This window comes from Bombina bombina, chromosome 4 (genome assembly GCF_027579735.1).
Source record: "Bombina bombina isolate aBomBom1 chromosome 4, aBomBom1.pri, whole genome shotgun sequence".
Taxonomy (NCBI): Eukaryota; Metazoa; Chordata; class Amphibia; order Anura; family Bombinatoridae; genus Bombina; species Bombina bombina.
The window spans coordinates 1,154,958,816-1,154,977,386 of record NC_069502.1 but is presented as its reverse complement, the minus strand read 5'-3'; the positions used below and the strand labels follow the sequence as shown (position 1 = coordinate 1,154,977,386).

General features: G+C 41.7%; 1 protein-coding gene across 1 annotated transcript in view; it reads left to right on the top strand.

Annotated features, from left to right (window-relative positions):
• WDR26 (WD repeat domain 26) overlaps positions 1–18,571 on the top strand; it is a 599,442-nt gene that overhangs the window by 328,653 nt on the left and 252,218 nt on the right. Inside the window, exon 6 of the mRNA XM_053712600.1 lies at positions 12,116–12,213. Within this exon, the coding sequence (XP_053568575.1) occupies positions 12,116–12,213 (98 nt within the window). The remainder of the gene's footprint in view (positions 1–12,115; positions 12,214–18,571) is intronic.

Below are 18,571 nucleotides of genomic sequence, written 5' to 3'. Positions count from 1 at the left end.
TTTCTGTTTCCGGCGTCATATGTGTCCCTGGAAGTTGCGTCATTTTTTTGACTTTTTTTGCGCCAAAAGTGTCGGCGTTCTGGATGTGGCGTCATTTATTGTCTCCACATTATTTAAGTCTCATTATTTATTGCTTCTGGTTGCTAGAAGCTTGTTCACTGGCATTTTTTCCCATTCCTGAAACTGTCATTTAAGGAATTTGATCAATTTTGCTTTATATGTTGTTTTTTCTCTTACATATTGCAAGATGTCTCTGATTGACCCTGAGTCAGAAGCCACTTCTGGAAAAATGCTTAACTGAGTTTCAGTTCTACCAAAGCTAAGTTAATTTATTTTTAATGTTATAAATGTTTATCTTTAGCTATGGTTTGTAATAAGTTGTTATGATATACTTTTACATGCAGATTCCATTAGTATTTATGCTTTATACATTTCCATTTTTAAGTACAAGAAATGTTTAGAAGATTTATAAGATATATTTTTTATGATTAAGGCTTTGTCTGACTTCGTGCCTTCTAATACAATTTTTAGGTCTTTCACTTATTTTTTAATTATTGAAGTTTCAAATGACCAACAACATACTGATTTATCCTTCTCTGAGTATGTTTTTTCTCTTTCAGAAATTCTCTTCATCAGATATTGACACTAACAAATCTACTTTTTTATATAATTTTTTTTATTATTAAAGTACATTTGTTCTTTGTTGAAGAGGTGTTGATTATTTTGGATATTAAGGTAACTAGTTCTTTAAAACTAGCTGACACTATTTCTGCCTTTTTATTCTTCTGTGATTTCAGAGGTTTTCTTTCCAATTCCCCATACTAGGGAATGGAATAGGCTGAGAATTTTCTTTTATTTTTAAACTATATTCTTTGTCAGCAGTTAAATTCAATTTGGAGGGTTCTCCAATTTATTGGAGCTATCTCTACTCCTACTAATTATGCTATTGTTTTTATAGCAAAATAGTATTTATTTTCCTTTATATAGTTATATCTTATTTATGGAAAATTATTTAGTTTCAGGTACTTTTCTTGGTCCTGTGATATTGCAATTGCTTCATTTTTTCTGTTTACTTTAAGATCAAGTATCAGATCATGATTTATTTTAGCATTGACAACATTTACTAGACTAGGTGCCGTTGCATTTGTCTTGTTGTTTTGCATTTTGCAAGTCCTCTGTTTTGACTGGTCCTTTAAACTGGACTATCATGCTAATGATTTCATTTGTGTCTTCATTTTATTGAATATATTCGCAAATGAGGGTTAATCTATGTCTTTAGCTATTTTAGCTAGAAGAATTTTGTGATTTTTAAAAAAAAAAGAAAATCCATATTTCTTTTGTTCTAAGATAATCAATTATAATTGGATTCAATTCTTAACTGTTACTATGGGCTTCAAGATTGAGTTCTAAGACTAAAACTTTAAGCTTATACTAGTTTGGTTGTTCTTATTAAGGAACGAATTCCTGAGTTCTTTCCCAAGTAACATGTTTATAATTGGGGTTCGAAATCAGCTCCCTAATATTGCGATGTACGTGCCGTATTCCAGCTTGGCTGGTAAGGGGCAGGTTAAGACTTCTTTGAAATTTATTTGGTTCTATTTTGTCCAAATTTCTTTGATTTTATTCCAGTAAGGCTAACACTTTCTTTCAGTGTGTTTCTGTCCTATATATTTTGGATACTGTTGAAGCATGGCTGGGTTCCCATGGGGTTCAAGCGCTGCTCAGACCTGGAATCTTCTGGGGTATTTCTTCCAGTTCCTTTTTTAGGAACTGGGTTTTGGAGTTTTATTCAAACTATTCTGCCTTTTCTCCAACATAGGTGTGTCCGGTCCACGGCGTCATCCTTACTTGTGGGATATTCTCTTCCCCAACAGGAAATGGCAAAGAGCCCAGCAAAGCTGGTCACATGATCCCTCCTAGGCTCCGCCTACCCCAGTCATTCTCTTTGCCGTTGTACAGGCAACATCTCCACGGAGATGGCTTAGAGTTTTTTAGTGTTTAACTGTAGTTTTTATTATTCAATCAAGAGTTTGTTATTTTGAAATAGTGCTGGTATGTACTATTTACTCAGAAACAGAAAAGAGATGAAGATTTCTGTTTGTATGAGGAAAATGATTTTAGCAACCGTCACTAAAATCCATGGCTGTTCCACACAGGACTGTTGAGAGCAATTAACTTCAGTTGGGGGAACAGTGAGCAGTCTCTTGCTGCTTGAGGTATGACACATTCTAACAAGACGATGTAATGCTGGAAGCTGTCATTTTCCCTCTGGGATCCGGTAAGCCATGTTTATTACGATTGTAAATAAGGGCTTCAAAAAGGGCTTATTAAGACTGTAGACTTTTTTTGGGCTAAATCGATTGATTATTAACACATATTTAGCCTTGAGGAATCATTTTATCTGGGTATTTTGATATAATAATATCGGCAGGCACTGTTTTAGACACCTTATTCTTTAGGGGCTTTCCCAAAGCATAGGCAGAGCCTCATTTTCGCGCCGGTGTTGCGCACTTGTTTTTGAGAGGCATGGCATGCAGTCGCATGTGAGAGGAGCTCTGATACTTAGAAAAGACTTCATTTGGTATCGTATTCCCCTTGGGGCTTGGTTGGGTCTCAGCAAAGCAGATACCAGGGACTGTAAAGGGGTTAAAGTTCAAAACGGCTCCGGTTCCGTTATTTTAAGGGTTAAAGCTTCCAAATTTGGTGTGCAATACTTTTAAGGCTTTAAGACACTGTGGTGAAAATTTGGTGAATTTTGAACAATTCCTTCATGTTTTTTCGCATTTGCAGTAATAAAGTGTGTTCAGTTTAAAATTTAAAGTGACAGTAACGGTTTTATTTTAAAACGTTTTTTGTACTTGTTATCAAGTTTATGCCTGTTTAACATGTCTGAACTACCAGATAGACTGTGTTCTGAATGTGGGGAAGCCAGAATTCCTATTCATTTAAATAAATGTGATTTATGTGACAATGTCAATGATGCCCAAGATGATTCCTCAAGTGAGGGGAGTAAGCATGGTACTGCATCATTCCCTCCTTCGTCTACACGAGTCTTGCCCACTCAGGAGGCCCCTAGTACATCTAGCGCGCCAATACTCCTTACTATGCAACAATTAACGGCTGTAATGGATAATTCTGTCAAAAACATTTTAGCCAAAATGAACACTTATCAGCGTAAGCGCGACTGCTCTGTTTTAGATACTGAAGAGCATGACGACGCTGATAATAATGGTTCTGAAGGGCCCCTAACTCAGTCTGATGGGGCCAGGGAGGTTTTGTCTGAGGGAGAAATTACTGATTCAGGGAACATTTCTCAACAAGCTGAACCTGATGTGATTGCATTTTAATTTAAGTTGGAACATCTCCGCATTCTGCTTAAGGAGGTATTATCCACTCTGGATGATTGTGACAAGTTGGTCATCCCAGAGAAACTATGTAAGATGGACAAGTTCCTAGAGGTGCCGGGGCTCCCAGAAGCTTTTCCTATACCCAAGCGGGTGGCGGACATTGTTAATAAAGAATGGGAAAGGCCCGGTATTCCTTTCGTCCCTCCCCCCATATTTAAAAAATTGTTTCCTATGGTCGACCCCAGAAAGGACTTATGGCAGACAGTCCCCAAGGTCGAGGGAGCGGTTTCCACTTTAAACAAACGCACCACTATACCCATAGAGGATAGTTGTGCTTTCAAAGATCCTATGGATAAAAAATTAGAAGGTTTGCTTAAAAAGATGTTTGTTCAGCAGGGTTACCTTCTACAACCAATTTCATGCATTGTCCCTGTCGCTACAGCCGCATGTTTCTGGTTCGATGAGCTGATAAAGGCGGTCGACAGTGATTCCCCTCCTTATGAGGAGATTATGGACAGAATCAATGCTCTCAAATTGGCTAATTCTTTCACCCTAGACGCCACTTTGCAATTGGCTAGGTTAGCGGCTAAGAATTCTGGGTTTGCTATTGTGGCGCGCAGAGCGCTTTGGTTGAAATCTTGGTCGGCTGATGCGTCTTCCAAGAACAAGCTACTTAACATTCCTTTCAAGGGGAAAACGCTGTTTGGCCCTGACTTGAAAGAGATTATCTCGGATATCACTGGGGGTAAGGGCCACGCCCTTCCTCAGGATCGGCCTTTCAAGGCAAAAAATAAACCTAATTTTCGTCCCTTTCGTAGAAACGGACCAGCCCAAAGTGCTACGTCCTCTAAGCAAGAGGGTAATACTTCTCAAGCCAAGCCAGCTTGGAGACCAATGCAAGGCTGGAACAAGGGAAAGCAGGCCAAGAAACCTGCCACTGCTACCAAGACAGCATGAAATGTTGGCCCCCGATCCGGGACCGGATCTGGTGGGGGGCAGACTCTCTCTCTTCGCTCAGGCTTGGGCAAGAGATGTTCTGGATCCTTGGGCGCTAGAAATAGTCTCCCAAGGTTATCTTCTGGAATTCAAGGGACTTCCCCCAAGGGGGAGGTTCCACCGGTCTCAGTTGTCTTCAGACCACATAAAAAGACAGGCATTCTTACATTGTGTAGAAGACCTGTTAAAAATGGGAGTGATTCATCCCGTTCCATTAAGAGAACAAGGGATGGGGTTCTACTCCAATCTGTTTATAGTTCCCAAAAAAGAGGGAACGTTCAGACCAATCTTAGATCTCAAGATCTTAAACAAGTTTCTCAAGGTTCCATCGTTCAAGATGGAAACCATTCGAACTATTCTTCCTTCCATCCAGGAAGGTCAATTCATGACCACGGTGGATTTAAAGGATGCGTATCTACATATTCCTATCCACAAGGAACATCATCGGTTCCTGAGGTTCGCATTCCTGGACAAACATTACCAGTTCGTGGCGCTTCCTTTCGGATTAGCCACTGCTCCAAGGATTTTCACAAAGGTACTAGGGTCCCTTCTAGCTGTGCTAAGACCAAGGGGCATTGCTGTAGTACCTTACTTGGACGACATTCTGATTCAAGCGTCGTCCCTTCCTCAAGCAAAGGCTCACACGGACATTGTCCTGGCCTTTCTCAGATCTCACGGATGGAAAGTGAACGTGGAAAAGAGTTCTCTATCTCCGTCAACAAGGGTTCCCTTCTTGGGAACAATAATAGACTCCTTAGAAATGAGGATTTTTCTGACAGAGGCCAGAAAAACAAAACTTCTAGACTCTTGTCGGATACTTCATTCCGTTCCTCTTCCTTCCATAGCTCAGTGCATGGAAGTGATCGGGTTGATGGTAGCGGCAATGGACATTGTTCCTTTTGCACGCATTCATCTAAGACCATTACAACTGTGCATGCTCAGTCAGTGGAATGGGGACTATACAGACTTGTCTCCGAAGATACAAGTAAATCAGAGGACCAGAGACTCACTCCGTTGGTGGCTGTCCCTGGACAACCTGTCACGAGGGATGACATTCCGCAGACCAGAGTGGGTCATTGTCACGACCGACGCCAGTCTGATGGGCTGGGGCGCGGTCTGGGGATCCCTGAAAGCTCAGGGTCTTTGGTCTCGGGAAGAATCTCTTCTACCGATAAATATTCTGGAACTGAGAGCGATATTCAATGCTCTCAAGGCTTGGCCTCAGCTAGCGAGGGCCAAGTTCATACGGTTTCAATCAGACAACATGACAACTGTTGCGTACATCAACCATCAGGGGGGAACAAGGAGTTCCCTGGCGATGGAAGAAGTGACCAAAATCATTCTATGGGCGGAGTCTCACTCCTGCCACCTGTCTGCTATCCACATCCCAGGAGTGGAAAATTGGGAAGCGGATTTTCTGAGTCGTCAGACATTGCATCCGGGGGAGTGGGAACTCCATCCGGAAATCTTTGCCCAAGTCACTCAGCTGTGGGGCATTCCAGACATGGATCTGATGGCCTCTCGTCAGAACTTCAAAGTTCCCTGCTACGGGTCCAGATCCAGGGATCCCAAGGCGGCTCTAGTGGATGCACTAGTAGCACCTTGGACCTTCAAACTAGCTTATGTGTTCCCGCCGTTTCCTCTCATCCCCAGGCTGGTAGCCAGGATCAATCAGGAGAGGGCGTCGGTGATCTTGATAGCTCCTGCGTGGCCACGCAGGACTTGGTACGCAGATCTGGTGAATATGTCATCGGCTCCTCCTTGGAAGCTACCTTTGAGACGAGACCTTCTTGTTCAGGGTCCGTTCGAACATCCGAATCTGGTTTCACTCCAGCTGACTGCTTGGAGATTGAACGCTTGATCTTATCGAAGCGAGGATTCTCAGATTCTGTTATCGATACTCTTGTTCAGGCCAGAAAGCCTGTAACTAGAAAGATTTACCACAAAATTTGGAAAAAATATATCTGTTGGTGTGAATCTAAAGGATTCCCTTGGGACAAGGTTAAGATTCCTAGGATTCTATCCTTCCTTCAAGAAGGATTGGAAAAAGGATTATCTGCAAGTTCCCTGAAGGGACAGATTTCTGCCTTGTCTGTGTTACTTCACAAAAGGCTGGCCGCTGTGCCAGATGTTCAAGCCTTTGTTCAGGCTCTGGTTAGAATTAAGCCTGTTTACAAACCTTTGACTCCTCCTTGGAGTCTCAATTTAGTTCTTTCAGTTCTTCAGGGGGTTCCGTTTGAACCCTTGCATTCCGTTGATATTAAGTTATTATCTTGGAAAGTTTTGTTTTTAGTTGCAATTTCTTCTGCTAGAAGAGTTTCAGAATTATCTGCTCTGCAGTGTTCTCCTCCTTATCTGGTGTTCCATGCAGATAAGGTGGTTTTACGTACTAAACCTGGTTTTCTTCCAAAAGTTGTTTCTAACAAAAACATTAACCAGGAGATTATCGTACCTTCTCTGTGTCCGAAACCAGTTTCAAAGAAGGAACGTTTGTTGCACAATTTGGATGTTGTTCGCGCTCTAAAATTCTATTTAGATGCTACAAAGGATTTCAGACAAACATCTTCCTTGTTTGTTGTTTATTCCGGTAAAAGGAGAGGTCAAAAAGCAACTTCTACCTCTCTCTCTTTTTGGATTAAAAGCATCATCAGATTGGCTTACGAGACTGCCGGACGGCAGCCTCCCGAAAGAATCACAGCTCATTCCACTAGGGCTGTGGCTTCCACATGGGCCTTCAAGAACGAGGCTTCTGTTGATCAGATATGTAGGGCAGCGACTTGGTCTTCACTGCACACTTTTACCAAATTTTACAAGTTTGATACTTTTGCTTCTTCTGAGGCTATTTTTGGGAGAAAGGTTTTGCAAGCCGTGGTGCCTTCCATTTAGGTGACCTGATTTGCTCCCTCCCTTCATCCGTGTCCTAAAGCTTTGGTATTGGTTCCCACAAGTAAGGATGACGCCGTGGACCGGACACACCTATGTTGGAGAAAACAGAATTTATGTTTACCTGATAAATTACTTTCTCCAACGGTGTGTCCGGTCCACGGCCCGCCCTGGTTTTTTTAATCAGGTCTGATAATTTATTTTCTTTAACTACAGTCACCACGGTACCATATGGTTTCTCCTATGCAAATATTCCTCCTTAACGTCGGTCGAATGACTGGGGTAGGCGGAGCCTAGGAGGGATCATGTGACCAGCTTTGCTGGGCTCTTTGCCATTTCCTGTTGGGGAAGAGAATATCCCACAAGTAAGGATGACGCCGTGGACCGGACACACCGTTGGAGAAAGTAATTTATCAGGTAAACATAAATTCTGTTTTTATGGTTATTGATAGCATTATTTGTTTTCATTAGATACAATAAATGCATATTCTTCATTTTTCTGTTTTCATTCAGATAATTTCCTGAGGATGCAGAATCTCATATGATTCACTTTGCTCTTCAGGACATAGTTAGAGGATCTTTTTTTCAAAAGTTCTTGATTCCTCACGTAAGGGTCACCTTTTTTTAGGTTTCCAGATGGTTTGTCACTGTCTTTGTCTCTATCGGACAAGGGACAATTTGTATTGGGTTCCGTCTGTTGGTACCTTTTAGTCTCTATTATTTCCTTCAGTTGCTATATATGCATAGAAGTTTTAACAGCATTGGATTCAATTCCCTTTGCTCATTTTCAATGGAAAGATCCTTTCCAGCTTTTTATGAGTGTTGTTTCTTCAAGAACATGGTTGGAGGATCAATTAACCAAAAAGTTTGTTGATTCCTCAGACAAGAGTAACCTTTTTTAGATTTCCGGATAGATTCAGTGTCCATGACTCTGTTTCTGTTGGACTAGAGACGTCTGAAATTGGTTTCAGCTTTTCGAAACCTTCAGTCTCAATCATTCCCTTCGGTAGCCTTATGCATGGAAATTCTAGTTTCTTATGACTGCTGCATTGGACGTGTTCCCCTTTGCTCATTTTCACATGCGACCTCTTCAGCTCTGTATGCTGAACCAGTGGTGCCGGGATTATACAAAGATATCTCATTTAATATCTTTAAAACCGATTGTTCGACACCCTCTGACGTGGTACAGACCACCATCGTTTAGTTCAGGGGGCTTCTTTTTTTCTTCCAACCTGGACTGTGATCTCAACAGATGCAAGTCTGACAGGTTGGGGAGCTGTATGGGGGTTTCTGACAGCACAAGGGGTTTGGGAAATCTCAGGAGGTGAGATTACCAATCAATATTTTGGAACTCCGTGCAATTTTCAGAGCTCTTCAATCATGGCCTCTTCTAAAGAGAGAATCATTCATTTGTTTTCAGACAGACAATGTCACAACTGTGGCATATATCAATCATCAAGGAGGGACTCAGAGTCCTCTGGCTATGAAAGAAGTATCTCGAATACTGGTATGGGCGGAATCCAGCTCCTGTCTAATCTCTGCGGTTACTTTCCCAGGTATAGACAATTGGGAAGCGGATTATCTCAGTCGCCAAACGTTACATCCGGGCGAGTGGTCTCTTCACCCAGAGGTGTTTCTTCAGATTGTTCAAATGTGGGGACTTCCAGAAATAGATCTGATGGCTTCTCATCTACACAAGAAACTTCCCAGGTATCTGTCCAGATCCATGGATCCTCAGGCGGAAGCAGTGGATGCATTGTCACTTCCTTGGAAGTATCATCCTGCCTATATCTTTCCGCCTCTAGTTCTTCTTCCAAGAGTAATCTCCAAGATTCTGAAGGAATGCTCGTTTTTTCTGCTGGTGGCTCCAGCATGGCCTCACAGGTTTTGGTATGCGGATCTTGTCCGCATGGCTTCTTGCCAACCGTGGACTCTTCCGTTAAGACCAGACCTTCTGTCACAAGGTCATTTTTTACCATCAGGATCTCAAATCCTTAAATTTAAAGGTATGGAGATTGAACGCTTGATTCTTAGTCAAAGAGGTTTCTCTGACTCTGGATTAATACTATGTTACAGGCTCGTAGATCTGTATCTAGGAAGATATATTATCGAATCTGGAAGACTTACATTTCTTGGTGTCTTTCTCATCTTTTTTTCCTGGCATTCTTTTAGAATTCCAAGAATTTTACAGTTTCTTCAGGATGGTTTGGATAAAGGTTTGTCTGCAAGTTCCTTGAAAGGACAAATCTCTGCTCTTTCTGTTCTTTTTCACAGAAGGATTGCTATTCTTCCTGATATTCATTGTTTTTATACAAGCTTTGGTTCGTATAAAACCTGTTATTAAGTCAATTTCTCCTCCTTGGAGTTTGAATTTGGTTCTGGGGGCTCTTCAAGCTCCTCCGTTTGAACCTATGCATTCACTAGACATTAAATTACTTTCTTGGAAAGTTTTGTTTCTTTTGGCCATCTCTTCTGCTAGAAGAGTTTCTGAATTATCTGCTCTTTTCTTGTGAGTCTCCTTTTCTGATTTTTCATCAGGATAAGGCGGTGTTGCGAACTTCTTTTAAATTTTTACCTAAGGTTGTGAATTCTAACAACATTAGTAGAGAAATTGTGGTTCCTTCATTATGTCCTAATCCTAAGAATTCTAAGGAGAGATCATTGCATTCTTTGGATGTAGTTAGAGCTTTGAAATATTATGTTGAAGCTACTAAGAATTTCCGAAAGACTTCTAGTCTATTTGTTATCTTTTCCGGTTCTAGGAAAGGTCAGAAGGCCTCTGCCATTTCTTTGGCATCTTGGTTGAAATCTTTAATTCATCATGCTTATGTCGAGTCGGGTAAATCTCCGCCTCAAAGGATTACAGCTCATTCTACTAGGTCAGTTTCTACTTCCTGGGCGTTTAGGATGAAGCTTCGATTGATCAGATTTGCAAAGCAGCAACTTGGTCTTCTTTGCATACTTTTACTAAATTCTACCATTTTGATGTGTATTCTTCTTCTGAAGCAGTTTTTGGTAGAAAAATACTTCAGGCAGCTGTTTCATTCTTCTGCTTATAATTTCAGTTTTCTTCATTATAAGATTTAAACTTTATTTTGGGTGTGGATTATTTTTCAGCGGAATTGGCTGTCTTTATTTTATCCCTCCCTCTCTAGTGACTCTTGCGTGGAAGATCCACATCTTGGGTAGTCATTATCCCATACGTCACTAGCTCATGGACTCTTGCTAATTACATGAAAGAAAACATAATTTATGTAAGAACTTACCTGATAAATTCATTTCTTTCATATTAGCAAGAGTCCATGAGGCCCACCCTTTTTTTGTGGTGGTTATGATTTTTTTGTATAAAGCACAATTATTCCAATTCCTTGTTTTTATGCTTTCGCACTTTTTTCTTATCACCCCACTTCTTGGCTATTCGTTAAACTGATTTGTGGGTGTGGTGAGGGGTGTATTTATAGGCATTTTGAGGTTTGGGAAACTTTGCCCCTCCTGGTAGGAATGTATATCCCATACGTCACTAGCTCATGGACTCTTGCTAATATGAAAGAAATGAATTTATCAGGTAAGTTCTTACATAAATTATGTTTTATGCTTACCTGATAAATTTATTTCTCTTGTAGTGTATCCAGTCCATGGCCCGCCCTGTCCTTTTAAGGCAGGTCTAAATTTTAATTAAACTACAGTCACCACTGCACCCTATGGTTTCTCCTTTCTCTGTTTGTTTTCGGTCGAATGACTGGATATGACAGTTAGGGAGGAGCTATATAGCAGCTCTGCTGTGGGTGATCCTCTTGCAACTTCCTGTTGGGAAGGAGGATATCCCACAAGTAATGGATGATCCGTGGACTGGATACACTACAAGAGAAATACATTTATCAGGTAAGCATAAATTATGTTTTTGACTTTCCAGCCACTTATGAACAACTTTTATCACTTTTATTGCTCACAGGACTTGTTTTTGACTTTGGGGCAAGGTCTGGTGTATATGGGGATGATCCAGCAATTCAAATAATTTTTCATTAGTGGCAACCACAGCATTAAAGGACTGAAATACTGTCTTGGCAGAAGAGCACTTTTTTGACTCAACTTGTCTTCTCTTTAAATTACCCTGTGCAATTTTCCAATAAAGTTGCCATAGTAGTCACCTGTTATAGTCTTTAAATGCAGCAAGAAGCCACTCATTAAAAAAAATTCCTTCTGCATCTTAAAACACTTGTTTGGATTGTGCTTTGTTTATGACTTTCTTCCCAACTGTTAACTGTGGGTTAAAGGGAAGTAAAGTCAAAATGTAACTTTCAATGATTCAGATAAAGCATGCAATTTAAACAACTCTTATTTGAGCTTTACCTAGGTTTGCTCTTAAACAAAGGATACCTAATTAACAATAGTAGATGTAAATTGGAAAGTTGTTTAAAATTGCATGCTCTATATCATTGAGGTCTGGTTACAAAACAAGAGACAGCAACAGAAATCAAACTCGTGATGTGTGTGTGGATACAATTTTGAGATTTTTTTTTAAGGCAGCCTCACTGTAGGTGTAATGAGTTTATAAATGCAGTAGGAGATAAGCTAATATAGCTATACCAATACATTGATATGATGGTTAAGAATTATGATTTTAGGTAACAGTATATGGGCAAGGCATATTTTTAATCCAAGATTGTTTTGCAAAATTATTTAATAAAATTATATCATATTTTTAGGCGTTTAAACCTAGTTAAATATCAATTCTTTTTGTAGAGTGTTCTTTCTATCAATTATTTTTGTAGTGTGTTCTTTCCTTGGATAAGGAGCGTTCAGCTTTTGAATTACACAACTGAAATGCTCTTTCCCTTATGGGTCAGGATATTCGTTACTCAGTGTGTGTGTGTTTTTTTAATCACTAGGTATTTGATGTGTAGTCATGCTGAAGATCTACGTGCAAAGGCAGAATGGGAAGGGAAAGGAACAGCTTCACGCTCCAAACTTTTGGATAAACTGCAGAGTAAGACACAATTAATGCTGGTAACCTTTAAATATCTGTTTCATTACTAATCCTGCGTCAATGCCACTCATCATTCATAATTGACATGCAGCTATTTATTGTAGCTTTTGCCAATGGAGATGTAGAAAAGATACAAATTAACAAATATATGACTTCTCCTCAACCATATCACCACTTTTAGCACACAGCCCTACAAATGAAGTTTCATAAAAGGGACGTTAAAAACTTAGTGATGGTGAATCTTAGCGTTTTTGAAACACTAGCCTATTTTAAAGGCATAAATTAAATGGACCTTCATTCATGATTTTTAAGTGAATATGAGATAAAACATACCTTTTTATTTCCTGTAAAATTCTAGTTAAATATTCATATGCCGTTTACCCCTGGGGTTTTCTCAATGCCCCGTAAGAGACTGGTGTGCAGGCTGATAATTTTAGAGCATTGACAGTTCTTGAAAGAGTTAACAGCCAAGATGAGAGAAGCTATTCATGTGTCAACTATTAGTTACTCTACATAACTATGCAATATGGAAGTATGGTTCTGAGAGCCAAAAATGAGTCCATCAAATTAACTCCTGTTGTGGATTCTAAGAAGATGCATAAATCAGTTCAGACATGACCAATATTTATTTGTCCCAAAAACAAAGTAGTGTATTTGGTGCAATGTAAACATTCTGTTATAGCACTATTCTTATGATAGAGCATGGTGGAGGCATTGTAGGAGTATTCTTTTTCAAAGGCACAGATTGGAAAACAGTTTAAAAAACGAGGGCACAAATAATTCTTTAGATTAGGGTGTTACACCATTCACAGTACCAATTCATGACCAGTAAAATATTTCCTCATACTGTGCTGTTCTCCCCTATGGCAAAATATTCCTTTAACAGGTTTTTAAATTTCACCTTCCATTAGTTACCATGAGGGGTTTATACTCCTGTTTTGTTTTTTTGTTTTTTCTCACCTGTGTTGCTCGCTTTTTTCTTCATAAATGGAAAGAGTCCACAGCTGCATTCAATACTTTTGGGAATACAGAACCTGGCCACCAGGAGGAGGCAAAGACACCCCAGTCCGGAGATGCAGGGAGAGTCTTTCTGAGAAACCATCCCGACTCATATTAACGGCTCCACAAGCAATCAGCGTTGACGAGTTTCGCTGCCTGCTTTTTTTCTCTCAAGTCCATGGCAGAAGCGACCCTACTATCTCTCACACTTGAAGGGCCATGTTCCAGTTCCACGGCGTAGATTCCGGTAAGATCGTTTCATTTTACTTTCATCATGGATGTATTGTAAAAACTGTTTATCCAAGAAGGGCTACAACCTTTCAGGGATAACTTTAACATAGGCTCCTTTTTGGATCTAGGATTCAAGGGTTAATATCTCCTTAGGGGGGTTATTGAACAGGGGGGGGGTTTATAATCCTGTTTATGTGATTGTCTGCTACTGTGTAGTGTTGCTTCATCTCATGGCTATTTTGGAACATAACGGCCTATGTCTAGTGACGCAGCCTTTACTGTCGGGGGGCGCTTTTGCACTTTCCTGAACGTGTGGTGACGTAGAAGTCCTGGTCCGCTGGTGTCTAGTTCTCTGGAGGTGGTGAGTGCCCCAGCCATTGGGGGTGTAAGGTGCCGTTTAGATTTTTCTTATTGGTACAATTTTTATTCAGTGTCCCAGTTATGGAGGATTCTGATTTTTTAGAGACGGATGTGTCTGCTTCAGACTTTACTTCTTGCAAAGAATATGAATTGGCCTGGGTGATAAATGCCCATCAGTTATGTTCCGAATGCTGTTTTAGAGTGCTCTGTTCCTCGGATCGGGGAATCGGGTGCCCACTGAGCCATCCGTCTCTGGGGATTCTATTTCTCACAAGACAAGTTCACTACCACCAACTCTTACTACGCATGCAGGTAACCCAAACACTACTTATCCTTCTAGGGAGTGTGGCCTGTTCCCACCGGCGGTTACGACAGTTCCACATGGCCACATCTTTGGCGCTGGTGCATCTGCACCTCCCAGGAGTGTGCTTACGATATTGTCTGTGTTCTGGTAACCAGGGCTCGTCAGGCATGGGATCGCCTGGTCTAGTTCAGCCCTCTGGAGGAGCGACTGCCCCTGACGCCTCGGGGTCAACCTTCGGGGCCAATGTTTTCTTTTGTTCCGGCGGAGGTATGTTGCGCCTTTCGTTAGACTGGTGCGCCTTTGTGTTCTACTAAGGCACGTTTTTGGCGTTGCTGGAGGATCCCACTCTTAATGTGTCTGGGGATTCTCAGTCTTAATCTTCGACTGGCTTGCCTAAGGGGAGGAAGTAAGCTTCTTATAGTCTTTTTTTTTTTCTTTCTATTTGTGTATCCTTTTTCCATTTCTGAGCTTGGAAGTCTTGGTCCCCTGTTGGGCTGGTCCTGCCGGTCTGTCTGTTCTTCCTGGGTGATAACCTACGGGTTGCCTTATCTTTTATTTTCATCCGGTGAGGATGAAAAGCTTATGTTGTGTTGTGATGTTTCCTTCTGGAACTTTCATCTCTGGAATTGGTACTCGCGATTTTGTGGTCGCACTGTTTACAAAAGTCTGTCTGACTGTTCTTTATCCCTCCATCTCGGGTTAGACTTTGTGGCCTTGACAGTGCTGGGGCCCATGGTTCCAGGCTGGTCCTGACTGGGTACAAATCCTTCTGTCTTTGAGACCTAGTTCAGACATGTGGCACCTTTTTATGACTGGTTGGTCCGGTAAAGGACCCAAATAATCACAATATGATTTGTGTTGTTTACTTGTTTTATTTTACAAGCTTCAACTAGCATCCAGAGATGACTTGAGGGTCCGTGGTTGCGGCCTAGCACTTTGTTGGGGGGGTGTTGACCTCCAGATAAGGGTGTTCTCTTCCCTTTGGGCTGGGAATTACGAGTGAGTCCTGTACCAGTTCTCCTGGTTTCCCGGTTTTCATCCCCTGCGAGTCTAATTGCTTCAGACTGGGGTATCTTGTGTTCCCTGGGGGGGGGGGGGGGGGGGTTCGTTCTAGGACGATTCTGGGTGTAGGGTTCTTGTCTTGGATCCTTCTTGGATGTCTGCAGAATTATGATCCTGTGGACTGGTTCGGGACAACCCAGTTTTTTCAGGACCCTATGTTGCAACATAGGGGCTAGCTCATTGGGCTTGCAAGCAGGGAGGCCAGAGTTCACATCCACCTTCGGGTACTGGTTATAAACTCTAAGGCCTGACTTGTCCTACGGACGGAGTATGCTACTCTTCGTGGGGAGTTTTTTCTCTGTTGGGTCAACAGTGGTGTCTGGATGATTTTTTCATTTGGTCCATGTTTTGATCATACTATGGCTTCATGTCTTGTGGACATGTACGCTGTTCTTATCTGTGCCCTTCCCTTTTGATGGGATAGTTTGTCTTCCTTATGACCTGGGGTTTCCTCTCTCTGGAGGGTCTTTGTCCTGCCCTGTGTGTAGGAGGTTGGATCAGGTGGCTTATTCTGTAAGGGGCAGCATCTGCTGCTCTGAGGGCTCTGTTCCACCTGTTGGCATTTGATCTCTCTACGTAGAGACCGTCTAAGAGAGCTGTGACAGGTCTTCCTACGGATCTATTGCACTTTTCTCAGTTCCATGTCCCAGGGGGTTCTCCTTGGGAGTGCCTTATTTTGGAGGCGCAGATTGGTTTGGCACCCAAGCTCTGTTGGGGTGAGTGAGAACCCCCTTTTTCTTTCCATTCCCTAGGGGCTTGTGGTTTTGGGTGTTTCTGTCCCTTCTGTCTCAGACATGTCTGTTGCTTGGGCTGGTCCGGTGTTGGAGCAGGATCTGAGATATGTTGCTCTGCTAAATACGTCCTTGGAGCATTCGAGGTACGGTAAGCCTCTTGAGATTTCTCCTTTCTCCATGTTCAAGGTTTGTGGGAAGGACTGGCGGCTCTTAGCCTGCGACGTTATCCGCTGGTTAGTGGATACTTAGCAATCTGAAGGATCCTATCTTCAGCTACTTTCTACTTGCCCTGCAAGTATTTAAGTTTCAGAGTCATTTTTACATGACTGCAGCGTGCAGTGTTTTTGCTTCAGGTGGTGTTCGTTAGACCTATCTGAGCTTGCTGCACAAGGTTTTGTTTCTGAATATTTCGGTATTCTGAGCTACCTTTTTACGACTTGGGGACCTTCGTTTTCAGTTGCTTTTTAGAGTGTGGTTGCACTGTCTTAAGGGAAGATCCTCTGTTTCAGACTCCCGGCCTTATCCCGTGGTTTCTGTATTTCTGGGGTTTAGGCGTTGCCTCCCCTTGTTTCTATGAGACTGGTGGGTCTCTGTTGGTCTGTAGTTACTTATGCTAGCTGGACAGCTAGCTCAGCATACTAATGCACTGTCGCTACTCTGCACTGTAGTAAACCGAGGGTTGCAAGTTCCATCCCCGGCGAGGTCTACTCGGCCTTCCTCCTTTCGAGGTTAAGATGAGCAGCGCCTTGAGTCCCTTAGGGCGGATTAGCTGCGATTTACAAGAACATTAATGTTTTCTACGTTTCTTTTCTTACGATACGGTAGCTTGTGGCTTTTCTTTAGTAAGGGGTGTGTTGTTTGGAGACCGACTGCTAGACGGTGTCTCCTGGAGGCTGTTGACTCAGTCGAGTCTAGTTCCTGTGGACTATCTGCGGTCAGGGTCCTTGGGCCTTTTCTTTTTCAAAGTTGTTCTCGGCTTCGGACGAAGCTGGATGTTGTTGGGTAGGGGTTTTCAGGCCTGGTGCCCTCTAGAATGGACCTCCTCTTGTACCCTCCCGTTTCTGCATTCAGTGTCCTCTATAGCTTGGGTATTGTTTTCCCAAAAGTAATGAATGCAGCTGTGGAATCTTTCCATTTAAGAAAAACTTAAATTATGCTTACCTGATAATTTTCTTTTCTTCAGATGGAAAGAGTCCAACGCTCCCCGCCCGTATTTTTTCTGTGGGGTGTCTGTTATTTTTGTTCTTCTGGCACCTTTTCACCCTGATATTTATCCTACTGTTCCTTGTTCCCTCGGCAGAATGACTGGGGGGTGAGGGAAGTGGGGGGGGGGAGGTATTTAAGCCTTTGGCTGGAGTGTCTTTGCTTTCTCTTGCTGGCCAGGTTCTGAATTCCCAAAAGTAATGAATGCAGCTGTGGACTCTGAAGAACAGAAAATTATCAGGTAAGCATAATTTAAGTTTCTCCAACATAGGTGTGTCCGGTCCACGGCGTCATCCTTACTTGTGGGATATTCTCTTCCCCAACAGGAAATGGCAAAGAGCCCAGCAAAGCTGGTCACATGATCCCTCCTAGGCTCCGCCTACCCCAGTCATTCTCTTTGCCGTTGTACAGGCAACATCTCCACGGAGATGGCTTAGAGTTTTTTAGTGTTTAACTGTAGTTTTTATTATTCAATCAAGAGTTTGTTATTTTAAAATAGTGCTGGTATGTACTATTTACTCAGAAACAGAAAAGAGATGAAGATTTCTGTTTGTATGAGGAAAATGATTTTAGCAACCGTTACTAAAATCCATGGCTGTTCCACACAGGACTGTTGAGAGGAATTAACTTCAGTTGGGGGAACAGTGAGCAGTCTCTTGCTGCTTGAGGTATGACACATTCTAACAAGACGATGTAATGCTGGAAGCTGTCATTTTCCCTATGGGATCCGGTAAGCCATGTTTATTAAGATAGTAAATAAGGGCTTCACAAGGGCTTATTAAGACTGTAGACTTTTTCTGGGCTAAATCGATTCATTATTAACACATATTTAGCCTTGAGGAATCATTTAATCTGGGTATTTTGATAAGATTATATCGGCAGGCACTTTTTTAGACACCTTATTCTTTAGGGGCTTTCCCAAATCATAGGCAGAGCCTCATTTTCGCGCCGGTGTTGCGCACTTGTTTTTGAGAGGCATGACATGCAGTCGCATGTGTGAGGAGCTCTGATACATAGAAAAGACTTTCTGAAGGCGTCATTTGGTATCGTATTCCCCTTTGGGCTTGGTTGGGTCTCAGCAAAGCAGATACCAGGGACTGTAAAGGGGTTAAAGTTAAAAACGGCTCCGGTTCCGTTATTTTAAGGGTTAAAGCTTCCAAATTTGGTGTGCAATACTTTTAAGGCTTTAAGACACTGTGGTGAAATTTTGGTGAATTTTGAACAATTCCTTCATATTTTTTCGCAATTGCAGTAATAAAGTGTGTTCAGTTTAAAATTTAAAGTGACAGTAACGGTTTTATTTTAAAACGTTTTTTGTACTTTGTTATCAAGTTTATGCCTGTTTAACATGTCTGAACTACCAGATAGACTGTGTTCTGAATGTGGGGAAGCCAGAGTTCCTTCTCATTTAAATAAATGTGATTTATGTGACAATGACAATGATGCCCAAGATGATTCCTCAAGT